Source organism: Solea solea, chromosome 5 (assembly GCF_958295425.1).
Source record: "Solea solea chromosome 5, fSolSol10.1, whole genome shotgun sequence".
In the NCBI taxonomy this organism is placed as follows: domain Eukaryota; kingdom Metazoa; phylum Chordata; class Actinopteri; order Pleuronectiformes; family Soleidae; genus Solea; species Solea solea.
The window spans coordinates 2,748,608-2,761,536 of NC_081138.1; the positions used below are offsets into that span (position 1 = coordinate 2,748,608).

A 12,929-nucleotide genomic window follows, 5' to 3' on the forward strand; every position below is an offset into this window, starting at 1 on the left:
CAGCGAGCAGCTACCGCTTTCTCCCAAGAATAACAATAATGAGGCCATTATCGGGGATTGCACTTTTAAAACAGTGTCCTGCCCCCAAACTAAGGACATAATTGTTCTGGCTTTTTTTTTTTTTTTTTTCCTTCATACAATCACCAGTCCATTGTTGATGACTTGAGAACTATAAGGAGACAAAGAATGGCTGCCATAATGATTGCTCTGTGCTGCCATGAAGATCCCGCGCAGATTGTCCGCAGTGGCAGAGCCTCGACGGACGACTGATTTGTTTGTAAGAGCTGTGAAGGAAGACAACTGTCTGGTCATTGTCAAGCAGAAATGTCTGCTTTTTGTGATCTCAAATAACCCATAGTTGGGGTGGGTGTGTGTGTGTGTGGGGGGGGGGGGGGGGGGGTCTGCCTTTCAGAAGATAATCTGAGGCAATGAAAAAAAGGCCACAAGGTGTTCCTGAGAGAACATGGACAAAAACATGCAACGATGCCCCATTAGATAAGTGCACGTATGCTCTGAAACCACCTGCACAAGCCATTATGACCCTGCAAATGAAATATTTCGTTCCACATGCAAACTTTGTAGGTGAGAGCTCGGCGCGGTTGTACAAACACAGTACTGCACCTCAAAAGCTGCAGTTCATTGTAAAGGAGAGAGCGAGAGAGAGAGCTGGAGGGCAGGAGGAATGCTAAGTGGGCCCCTTAGCCTAGTCAACCTTCAGTGGGTTTCATTTATCTTCATCTTGTTAGACTAAATTAATTAACAATCTCAATGTTACACACTTTCTCCTTTCATTACATCAAATAATGGCAGAAATGGAGGGGGAGGTCCTGCCCACTGGGAGTAGACAGAGACTGAAGACATCTTTCTCTCTCACCCTCTCTCTCTCTCTCAGTATCTCCCCCCTCCTCTGCTTATCTTTCTGTATTCTGTCTCTCTTCCTTCCCCTTTCTCCCTCAATCACACTCTCATTTTCTCAGTCTCTCTGACTACACACACACACACACACACACAATCCTGTTAAACATCTTCTTCCATAATATCATAAAAATGTATCTCCTCTCCAACAAAGACGTCAACACGTGATAATATTGACATAAAACACACTCTGCGCGTTGCTTCCCGCAACTTTTACAGTCGTTTTAGAGACGGCGAGAACTTTAAAGTGACGCGACGACACCGAAGCGTTCGATTGACCATGAAATATTGACAGAAGCACTTCTGTATCTCTTTAAAACTTACTGTAGGCGTGAGTCAAACCAAGCCTATGACTCATTACGATAATGAAAAGCCCATCCTGTATGCTACTGAGATATGACGTCGAGTTTAACCACTCACTCACATCTGCTTCTCGGAGCAGAAATGTACAAGCATATTCACAAAATCCCCCTTTGACCTAATTCAGTTGCTCCAGAAAAGACACTGGGATTCTTCACTGGAAGAATGTCTAACTGCCACGTCCATCCAACCTCTGCTTCTATCCTTCTCTCCCCTTTCACCCTTTACCAACCCCCCCCCCCCCACTCCTGAGCCCACTCCACGACACAAGTCTTATCCAAGCAAAAGGGCTAACCCTGAACCAAAGCCTGCCTTTAATCTTCCCCTGATTGTTGAGGCCTCCAATCTGCAGCCAGTGTGTGCGTGATGTCTTTCTGCTGGCACTTCTCCTTTAATTAAAACAGACATTGACAGAAGGATGTGGATTAGCGGCGCAATAATGTGTTTACTCGGAATAATCACAGTGTTTTCTCACAGCGATGAGAACAAAAGGAAATTGTTGAGAACAAGCCAAGGTCAAAGGGCATGTTTCCTTTTCTCTCTCTCCCCTCTTCCCCTCTTCCTCTCCCTGTCCTCCCTCACTCGCTGCGTTTGTAGATGTGCGACTGAATGTTGGAAGTTTTTGGGATGTGCTTTTGCCGCGCGGCTGGTTTGTCGTCCGCCACGAGAGCTCTGACGTCTTTTACGCCAAAGAAAACTGAAAATGAGCCCTGGCGGGTTGTGCTGTCATACATGTAAGCTGCGTGACGCCTGAGCGAACTGAAGCACATACGTTACACCACACCAAATAATCTGGTCCGCGCGCCACGGAAGATAAAACAGCTGCTGCGCATTTGCATCATTTATTTGATTTGTTTACCGCAGCCGACTCTGAGTGTACTGCATTATTTGTTCATGAATAGGAACATGTGTAATGAGTATTACCTGGTTTGTACTTGATGCTCTCACAATAAGAGAATAGCGCCAGTTATAGCCTTAAGAAGTGTAAAATAGATCGTGATGAATGAGAGATTTGCTTATTGAGTTCCTCCATTACAGTCTGACTTGTGGTAGTAATGCTATCAAAGTGCCCTTTCTTTTTAAAATGCCCCCCAACAGTTCTGAGGCAGAGGGGAAAAAAACACTGGTAATTTAATCAAATAAGTGACCTTTTGAAAAAAGAAATCAAAGAGGATTCATTAGCTTTAGTAAAGTTTGGCTGACAGCAGCTTTGAAAGGCAGATGCTGCTGCTGTGGCTTCTAATGAGCCAACCCTAATTAGGGAGCAACACTGGAGCCTAGAGAAGGTGGTTGACTAGGAAAGGAGCCAATGGTAAATACGCTCTCTTATTTACTTCCTCTGTGTGTGTAATGACAGCACACATTTTTAATTAGAATCACAGGAAGGGTAAAGACAAAAAAATGTAAATCTTTATGTTAGGTTGAACACAAACACGGAGCACAACAGGAAGCAGCAGCACATCACACGGCCAGTGTGCCAGCGGCTGACTCGCCCCAACATCCCTGATTAGGGTGGTTAGTGAGAGGTGGAGGGTGTGGGGGGGGGCAGGTGGGTCTAGAGTGGTCAGACAAAAGCATGCAGTGTAAAGACACAGAAATACTACATATGTGTGTCTGTGTCTTTAGTCTGAAGGAGGATTTTTAGACCCGAGTGATCTGGTCTAGTCCAGATTGAGCTAAGTGGAAGTCTGAACACTCTCAGATCTGATGACAAAAGCCCCATTCGGAGGTGGTTTGAGGACGTACTGTATGTGGTCAGATTGCGTGTGTGTGTGTGTGTGTCCAGGATGCATTTTAATGGCAGGTGCCAACAGTTTAATCCACATGTGATTGGATCTCTGAGGTCTGAATGGCTCCTGCCAGTCAGCCACATTACACGTGAACACATTTTTAACACACAGCTTGAGTAAATATGTTAGAATCCATGTATGACATTGCTTAAATACACACACACACACACACACACACACAGAGTCTAGAGCTAACAGTGTGTCAGACAGTAACCCCTGTTAACCCCGCTGCACCACCCCTGTCTGGCCGGCTGTACGGCGTGATCTTGAATGGCAACAACGTAAATGAAACTAACCTCAGTAAAAAGCTGCTACGTAGAAAGCCCTCCATGTCAGCGTGCGGGGTTCTGGCAGGAGAAATCACAAAGAACCATTTTCATTTATGAAACGAGTGATCAAGAAGAAGAAGAAGAAGAACAAGGAGATAGGGGAGAATGGAGGCAAAGAAAGAAAAACACATAGAGCATACATCTTCCTCCTATAATAAGGCATGTCTTTAATTAAAGTAGAAATATGGCTATGAACCCATCCTCTCTTTTTATGAACTGACATCATTAATTATACCTCTTTCCAACGAGGGAGTGGATTTGCATACAACGTTGGGTTTGCACCGAGGGCCTGATGATATGTTTGCATCAAATAAACTCTGCCTACTGATCTCTATACGGCCTTTTTTTCCACCACTGCATGCAGATATATAACATGTACATCCAGCAGCGTGACCGCAGATCCCAGAGCAGTCCCCGGTCTGCGCAGACTGAGTAGCCAGCGGTGGTCCAGCTGCAGCCCATGTGTAGTGAGGGTGCTGTGGCTTCTGGGAGCTCAGCCGCAGGGGACCCAAGCTGGGACTCAACGTCAGCAAGGCAAAAGGATGTGGTCGTGATGTCACCACTCGCAGGGGTCGTTCAGAAGCCTTGGCCACGAAATAGTGGAGACACATGGACTAAAAATGACTTACAACAGGTTTCCATTAGCCCGTGTTATTGCTCTGTATACCATACACTTTTTTGTGTGTGTGTCCAAATTGGTTGGAAATTGATTAGGAGTTCCATGTGCTTTGTTTTAAGGAGCGATTTGTGAGGGGATCCTTTGTCAGTGGTTGGGATTAAAATGTCCCTCAGATCTCACAGCTAGTCTTATAAAGACCAGAACGTGGCACACAGTAAAATATACACTTACTGGCCACTTTATTAGGTACACCAGACACCTAATTAAGTGTCAGGACCTGCACCTGGTGTGGTCTTTTGCTGCTGTGTTTCAGTGTTCAGACGTGTTTTGTGCATTTACACATGGTTTCATTCATGCGTTGGTTGTAGAATGTGGTTATTTGAGTTACTGTCATCTCAAACCAGTCTTGTCATTCTCCTCTAAACGCCGGCTTTTTATCTCTTGTTTTCGCTTTTTTTTTGGACCGTTCTATATAAATGCTGGGGATGGAAATCAGCAGTTTCTCAAATACACAGATTAACCTGTGTGGCACCAATGTTACTTTCAAATTAAGTAAAGTAGGGCTGAATAATTAATAGTTTTCAAGTCGAATCTCAATTAGCAGCTCGATAAGGCACATTCTCAGTAATTGTCAGAAATGATCACTTAAAATACTGTTTTTCCTCATTTTGATGCTCGATTTGAACTCCAGTAGTTTGTCTTGACCATGTCTACATGACTAAATACATTCAGGCGTACCTAATAAAGTGGTCAGTGAGTGCATTTACCATAATAACAAATGCTTTCATCTCCATTTTATCAAATTGTTTCAAAATCATATCCTTTAAAGGCAACTTCACTACACGACCCGTCACAAACAACACATCTCAGGCCTCGCACACCTTAAGTTTCTGTGACACGGGTGTAATTTGGCATTTTCTCCCCTTGCTCTCTTGGCTTCTGAGACAAAGCCTCTGAGAGAATGGAAAGAATGAGCTGGTCCAAGGACACTGTGCCTTTCAGTCTGGCCAGCACTTAGCAAGGCAGTGAATCCACAAGGCCCAGAGGACTCAGCCGAGACTTTTCTCACAATAAGGTGTCTGGGGAGGCGGGAGTGGCAGAGTCAGGGGCGCTGCTGCTGCTGCTGCTGCTGCTGCTGCTGCTGCTGCTGCTGCTGCTGCTGCTGCTGCTGCTGCTGCTGCTCTTTTCTCCACTCAGCAGGGCCCAGAGGCCAGCACACATAATGCTGTACCATCCCCATGCCACAACACACCAAACCAGTGACAACGTGAGAAAACAACCGTCAAACAGTGCAGAGCAGCTCAAGCGTGTCTCCTCACTTCTGTGAGTGCAAAAAGCACACGCACTCTCCATCTGCTGCACACAAACCAGAACAATACCCGCACAAACGCACACGTACACTTGGTTTGAACTCAGTGAACGTGCAAACGCGTCTTATTTGCTACAAACCTTTGATCAGAATGGAAATAGAAACGGTATCGATTTTGAAAGACGGCGTTGTATAACCAGTCGCGGGGTGATTGTCAGTGTGTGATGATTTCTCTGACACCTGATCCTTCAGTGGGACTTGTTGAGACAGTAGCAGAGAGAAAAGGAAAGAGATTAAGCCAAATGCTGGGCTGCTATCTTTATCTTTGGTCGTATTCCATAACCCTTGTTCTTTCGCTCTGTGTGTGCTTGTGTTTCCTCAGCTGTGCCTGCTGTCTTCGGGCCCATTGTGGTCAGAAACAACCGAACTTAGCCTATGGAAGCAAAGGTGCGGTTTGGAAAGCAAACGACCAAACTCAGGAAAAAGTGACTGAGCCACATTGTATTTGTTCTTCCTCCGAATACAAAAATAAAGGAATGCATTTAAATTAAGGTTAGGCCACAATTCAAGGGCAGGCTTTTTCTTTCTCTTTTTTTCTTTTTCTTTTTTTTGAAGGAGAAGCAGGGAGGATAGACATCACTAACTTGGCCTGAGCCAGTCTGAGCAGCAAAGGCAGCCCTTTCGAAGAATGAGCCCCTGCCAAAAGCTGCCTCTGCCTAACCAAGTCTCCCACCATCTGCAACAAATGTGCTCTATTAAAGCAGTACCATATGGACAACAAGCTCGCTATTAACACGGCTTCAGCACATCCCCTTAACCTAGCCCAGATTTCAAACTTCCAGTCAAATTGACTGCTGATTTAATGCACCGCCAGCAGCCATGTGGGTCTTGGCACGAGACGGCACTTTCAGCCTTCAGTTATTAACAGGCTCACACAGTGTGCGGCACTCAGTGAGACACAGAAGTTAGACTAGTAACTCCATCCCGTGTTACTTGGTAGATAAACAAAGCAATACGAGGAAAACGGCGACAACCAGAGAGGCGGATACACAGAGCGACAGTCTGTGTCGATCCAGGAAGTCCAACTGGGCTCCAAACACTCTGTTGCACTGAGTGGAAACCAGCTTATGGGGTAAATCTACGCACAGAGCTGCAGCCTAATGGGTATAGCTCAAGTCTCAGTTCTTCCACAGTGATGGAGAGTGAATTTTCTCCCTCCACATGCATCCAAAAATGTTAATGGTCACTCCCTCGGGGTGTGGGGACGGGGACACTATATTCCTATGGGGCCCCGGGGCGGCCATGTTGATGCTTCTCCCCTCTCTGAGTCATGCAAAGATCCACCCACTGCTCACAAAGCCACGCTCTCTTCTCGACCATGACTCCACAGCCATGAGCCCTCAGTGCTACCACACACACACACACACCAAATCAACTACAGTGGATTCAGTAAATTGTGTTTATTTTTTTCCGCCTCTCTTAGCTGCGTAGATACTGTACATAATTAGAGTGGAAACAGTATTTGTCTCTCGGTCCTGAATGTATACAGAGACTCAGTCTTGTCACTTCCTGACTCACTTGAGTGTGTCAGAATGACTGCGTGACTCTCTCCGCTCTCATATTACCGTGTTTTGACTGGACACTGCGTAACAATCAGCTTTTCAATGATTAATATGTTATGTCGAGCAATAATATTAATAACTCATAAAGTTCTTAACCCGGGGAAAAAGTGAAAAGCACGAAAAACAGAAGCCCGTTGTTCCGCAAACATCTCTGCCAGCGGTGTCCCGATGCAAATTGACGCGATAAGCTAAAGACTGCCTGATGACAGTCTAATTAAATAAGCCTCTCAGTGGAGCAGAGGGATGTGTGAAAAGGTGGCGTGGTTCGGAGGGGAGGAAGAGAAGCTGTCCAATCAGTCCCAACATCCCAACAGACACCTTAACGCCAACTCGACACCCAGACACGCCGAGCCTGGTGACGGCTGGCCCAGCACCGGTGTCCACACACACACACACTCACATACAGATGTAATCCATGTATCTATGCACAGCACACACACACACACACACACACACCTGATGTTACCTTTACTAATGGCAGCGCTGTCCCTTTGACCCCCTCTTTCATCCCACAGCCCACACACACACACACACACACACACGTACACACGCACACACACCCCCGTCAGAGCTGCCAGATGAGTAGTGAATTAATTTGTGTGAGCCACTCCAACATTAGGAAGGTGTGTTGAAAGGTGTCTGCTCATGTTTCAAATTAAACGCGCTGCTGGTCAGCATTAGCACCTCGCCACCCGTCGGCAACTGACACTTAGGGGGTGGAGGTAAGGGGTGGCGCGGGGGGGGGAGGGGTTGTGGAGGGAGGGAGCCCATCCACCGTTCACACTGGAATAATTAGAACATGTCAGGAGGAATTAATTTCCTCATTTTTCAAAAGGATACACAGAAATTACCATGTTATTATATGACAGGGTCCCTGGGAGGATTGGATTAAATTTGATTTCTTGCGCAGCCCACACAACAAATTAAAGTCATAAATAAGATGGAAAGAAGCAGGGCACAGAGCATATGTTTATGGCAATGAGTGAAGCCAAGGGACCAGAAACAACTATCTTCATTTCATTTTATTTAAATCAGGCCGACACTGTGTGTCTGAATGACAGCGGTGGCTAATGGGTTGAGATTAGAGGCTCCTTGATATTAACGCAGAGATCCGACTACTTCACACTAAAAGGCAAAAAACCTGTTCTGCAACTGAGCGGCCTGGTCCAGCTTTAACCAGACTTTAATTTGACGACACGCAATTAAATAATGAATTTGCTTTTACGAGAAGAGGAAAAAAAAAAAAACACACAATAAAAATAACAATTACGTTGAATATTTTATTTACGACGGGACGGATCCCAGTTCACAGGAACATTCGTTCCAAATGAAGCGTGTCTTTTCTCGGGACAGAGATTAGTCTTGTTAGCTTACATCACGATTTAACACTGGCTCTGCCTGGGAAGAGTTTTTCAACTCTTTAAAAAAAAAAAGCCGGGCTGTCATTAGAGCCCAGCACTCCCCTGGGCACCACAAACTTTAAATAATTTGCGAATCAATTAACTGGCTACTCTCAACGCAACGGGGATTTCACACTCTCGGGTCGTGGTGCATTATCAGCTGGAGAGGATTCATGGCGTTTTGGGAGAGAAGTTCATGGTTGAAATCATTAATTCATTTAACCGGACTTTTAGTTATGCATTACTTTCCACAGCTGGGGTAGCAGGAAGATTAATGGCGTGTTTTCTGCTGCATGTACTGTAGCTGCGCCGTTAGACTCTGTCCTCGAGTACACCACAACATACTTGTCAGATGCAGGAGAGCAGCCAAATCCAGACGAGGTTTCTATTCGTACGGAAATCAAATAGTTTCCATCGAAACCCTTAAGTCGTTCCGCCAAACACCAACAATAATTAACGATAATGAACTCAGAGATTAGCTCTGTTTCATTTGGTTCAGGATAAGAGAACTCCGGCGACAGTTAAAGCATATTTCATGTTGAGGGACACAGAATGAGGTCATACGTTAGTACAAATAAAAAAGACGAGCTATTAATTAAATGTGGAGTTTAGGAAAATGAATAAAGTTCACATTCTTGCCAGGTAATGAAATACGCAACAATTAGTTTTCCAAATTCTCACCGGGACGCTCGGAGGTAATTGAGGCTGATGAAATTAAAGTCTTTGTGAGGCGGTGTGTTCAGGAACATATTGACCATAATCACTGCAGGGTCAGTTAGACTGAAGAGGCCCATTTGATAAATAATAGATGAAGAACAACCATTCATCGCTTTATCGTGAAGTGCCATTTATTTCATTTCAGACAAAAAGCCCCGCGCGCATCCTCCGCTTCAGGTGGTGCCATCCGCAGCAAGCTGAGAGACTGCGTGTTGCTGTTACTCGTTCGATGAATGGCGCGTAATGACGGCGAGAGTGTGGTGTGTGTGCGTGTGCGCGCCTGTTCACATGATCAAACTTATCCTCAGGTGTTTCCAAATGAGATCGCGGGAGTGTAATTAAACTTGTTCTATAAGCGGCCCAGACACAAACCAAATTACTTCCTGTCATGTTTTGAGATTAATTAAACCTGTAGGTCAATGGATCCGGGTTTTCAAAATCGTACGCGGATCCGACCGAATGTCTCAGAGGAGTGATACGGCAATGAATGTGTGTGTTTGTTTGTTTTATAACAGATGCCTGACATCAGAACTTCACGAGTCAATTGTATTGATGAGCGTTTTAATCTCTAATACGGGCGTTTCTTACCTATGTTGTGTTTTCTGTCTGTTCATCTGCTTGTGAGCAGCGTAACGCCAAAAGAAAAGGACATTTTCTGAAGATAGAATAGTCCCAAGATAGAAATAGTTGGATTTCTTTGTGGTCTGGATATGGAAAAACAACTAGCTGAGTGGCTTTTCTATATCGTCGACAGCCTGGCGACCCTTAAGGAATATTGTAAAGTGTCTTTTTTCGATTGTAGCGCAGATCTATAAACAGCCATAACACTTCCATCCACAAATAACTGCACACAGCCCATAATCAGAAACCGTGTCTCCAAATGACTAACTATCGGGACTTCCGTTTGACTTTCTGAACTTTGTTTATTTTAACGTGATTAACAACCTGACACAAAGTGCTAATTTTGCCACTGAGCTAGAAAGCTCGTTGGCAGAAAGATGTCGAGGGGGGAGAAAACCGCCAATATATCATGAGAAGCCTTTAGAAGTTAAACTACTAAAGCATTTTAGTTTAAATTTGGCCGTCGTTCAGTGTCACAGCTTGTGGGCAACACTCCGTTACTTGTCTTTGGTCAGAAATCTGCCCGCGTCAATTTATTATAAAACTTAAATGAGATGGTTTTTGTATGTTCATATTTACAAAATAACGCAGGATATAAAAGGATATTAATAATGTGACTGAGGGTATCGGGGTGTCAGACAGGCGCATGCTCCTCAGAGCAGGGGAGATGTGTGCGACAGGAAATGACATGATTAAACAATGGTAAATGGCCCTGAACTTTGAATTGGGTGAGACGTTTTCCTGGTGTTATTGGAGAGCCTCTCCGCCACATTAATATGACTCCCGTGATGTCTCCGACTGACATTTGGAGGTAAAGAATAATATCGGCTAAGTTCCTCAACCTTTATTTGTTTGATACACTTTTATTGGAAAACCCGCGTGAGCAGCAGCTGAGTAAAGACTGTTAAAGTAATATTATATTGATGCGGAGAGGACTCTAGTATTTCTGTTTTTATAAAGCTAAATGCCACATTTCGCAGCGTCTCTCTGACTGTATTGCTTTGAAGAATATTCACTTAAACCCTTTTTTAGACGAGCGAAGGTTGGTTTAGACGACCTTGAAAACGTCCTCTGACCTCTGTTACATGAAGGCTTGATGCCATTTTGGAGGAAAACCACCTACAGGATTAAAGTCATTGAAATATTAGACACTTTTATCTTATCAGTCTTTTGTAAACGTGGATAGCCTTGGTTACATCTAGATTTCTGTAGGATTGTGAGGAAAAAAAATGCTTAGAAATGCTTAGAAAGTCCTATCTAGTGTAGGCGGAGATAAAATCCTGTCACTATAAATCCTACTCTCACCTTAAAGGTTGGAAAATGTGAAAAGAATCCATTGTAATCACAACACATCATTTAAAGAAAGCAAAAGACAGGAATGAGACGACCTGATGTTGAAACGGCCGGGAACTTTGTGCCCGTATAAGTGTCTAATTGTGCATACATTGTGCGCCCTCTCCAATTGTCCACCTCATTTGACGCAGGTGCTCCGTGTGGGTGACAGACAGCAGGGGTGTGTGGAGACACATGGCAACACAGAGACAGCTGAAGAGGCAAAAGTGATACTTACAAAAAGTGAAAGACTCAATCCCCAGCTTCCACCAATCACTGGTCAGTTGATCTTGAATGCATGTAAATAACCTGAAATGGAAGCAAACAGACACAGAGATGTCTATTTTTAATTGTTCCTCATATTCGGCATTACTGTCGTATAAAAGCTCGCATTTGATCAATCCTGCAGAGTGTTATTGGTGAGTATAAATAGCTTCCAGTTGGTTGCAAAATGAGTGTATTTGGTTTGAATCAACAAAGGTCTCAGAGAGGGAGAGAGTGAGCAGTATTTACCTACATCAGAGCAAACACACAGAACAGGAGAAGGAAAAATGGGGCCATAGTGTTGTTGGCTGAGGGTCAGAGTCTCCACAGCTGAGCAAAACAGCTTTGTTAGTGTTTGACCTCCAGTCCTCACAGCTGTCACCAGTGGGAATCTGCCCGAGACAATGTTGAAAATCTACTTCTCGGCTACCTCATTAATCTGTCTTCCAGTCGGCAGATTCCACTAATAAACAGCACTCATATAAAGCGCTTGTTTTATTTAATTTTACCGTCTCCCTCTCTCTCTCAGCGCCGCCTGCTAATGATTTATTTAGAGGCCATGCTCGGCTAGTTCCTGCATGTCTGCTGAGAGGCTGCGGCGTCTGCGAGAGAACGCAGGAATAACCAGGAAACCGGGAAGCAGAGTGGAAGCGAGTACAGTTCTAGGCATCGTCTGAACTGAATTCTACTCCAGATGCAGCCACAGCGAAGGAATAACGACAATACAGAGGAAAAACAATCCATCAATGGGGTCATCGCGCTCGGGGGATGAAAGTGCTACGAGCTAATTCATGTTCATTTTCTCACATTATCTTGTTTTTCACAATAAGCCAAGATCTCATTACCAGCTGATTTATGCAATTAGTCCGCCTCAGCGCTGCCAATTAAACAAAGCCAAGGGTTTTTTAAGGTCATGCTTAACTGATCTGTCACTAATTTGCAGTACGGCACCTCGGTCTCTTGTCGGCGGGGCGAATACGCCACCAACAACAAGACCAGATAAATGTACCGGCTACGACGACTGCATTGTTGACAGAGCGCAGCACGGAGTCTGCCGTGTGGGAGGCTGAAGGGCTCGCACGACGAGCCAGATAAAGGCAAGAGTTGCAGACGGGTCTGAATGTGGTAGCCTTGAGGCTGGAGCTGACAATGGGGGGAGAGGGGACCCAGGTGACCTCGCCTGAATGGAAAGCTGTTACATGAATAGCACCTCTGAGTTTAAAGTCCACTCCTGCTTCTCAAATGACAGCTAAACACAGACTATTCCACTGTTCTGAACTGTGCTCCAGCTGCAACCACCCACTCCGCTATTCACACACAAACGATTAACTTATATTAGTAGGTATTGAGTCCTCACAACAATCCCCGTGTGCTGGATAAACCACATATTACATGGATGGTAATTCAATAAACCAGTCAAACATCTCGACTATAGGCTTAATTCCTGTTGTGCCTAAATAAACGAGAGCTCTTATAATTACAGAGAGTAGATATTAACAAACCTTTGAATTCATAATCTGATGCTGATTGAGAACAATGAGGTAAATAATAGATGGGGGAGTGTATTTCTTATTCATTGGTTATTTAAGTTAATTATTTGTTTGATGGGAGGGGGGGGCAAAAACAAAGGAATTCATAATTAGAAATAATG

General features: G+C 44.6%; 1 protein-coding gene and 1 long non-coding RNA gene across 7 annotated transcripts in view; one reads left to right on the top strand and one right to left on the bottom strand.

The window, feature by feature from the left end:
- The window catches only part of LOC131459316 (uncharacterized), a 233,381-nt gene that overhangs the window by 200,364 nt on the left and 20,088 nt on the right, over window positions 1-12,929 (top strand). The gene's annotated exons all lie outside the window — the stretch shown is intronic.
- Window positions 1-12,929, bottom strand: part of sox6 (SRY-box transcription factor 6) — a 122,828-nt gene that overhangs the window by 91,970 nt on the left and 17,929 nt on the right. For 5 of the 6 annotated variants that reach the window (XM_058629006.1, XM_058629008.1, XM_058629004.1 and 2 more), the window contains exons 2-3: window positions 11,253-11,323; window positions 3,362-3,412 (exon numbers count right to left, since the gene is read on the bottom strand). In XM_058629006.1, the coding sequence (XP_058484989.1) occupies window positions 3,362-3,396 (35 nt within the window). In that variant the 5' untranslated portion in view covers window positions 3,397-3,412; window positions 11,253-11,323. The remainder of the gene's footprint in view (window positions 1-3,361; window positions 3,413-11,252; window positions 11,324-12,929) is intronic. The other variant, XM_058629007.1, reaches the window with a different exon arrangement.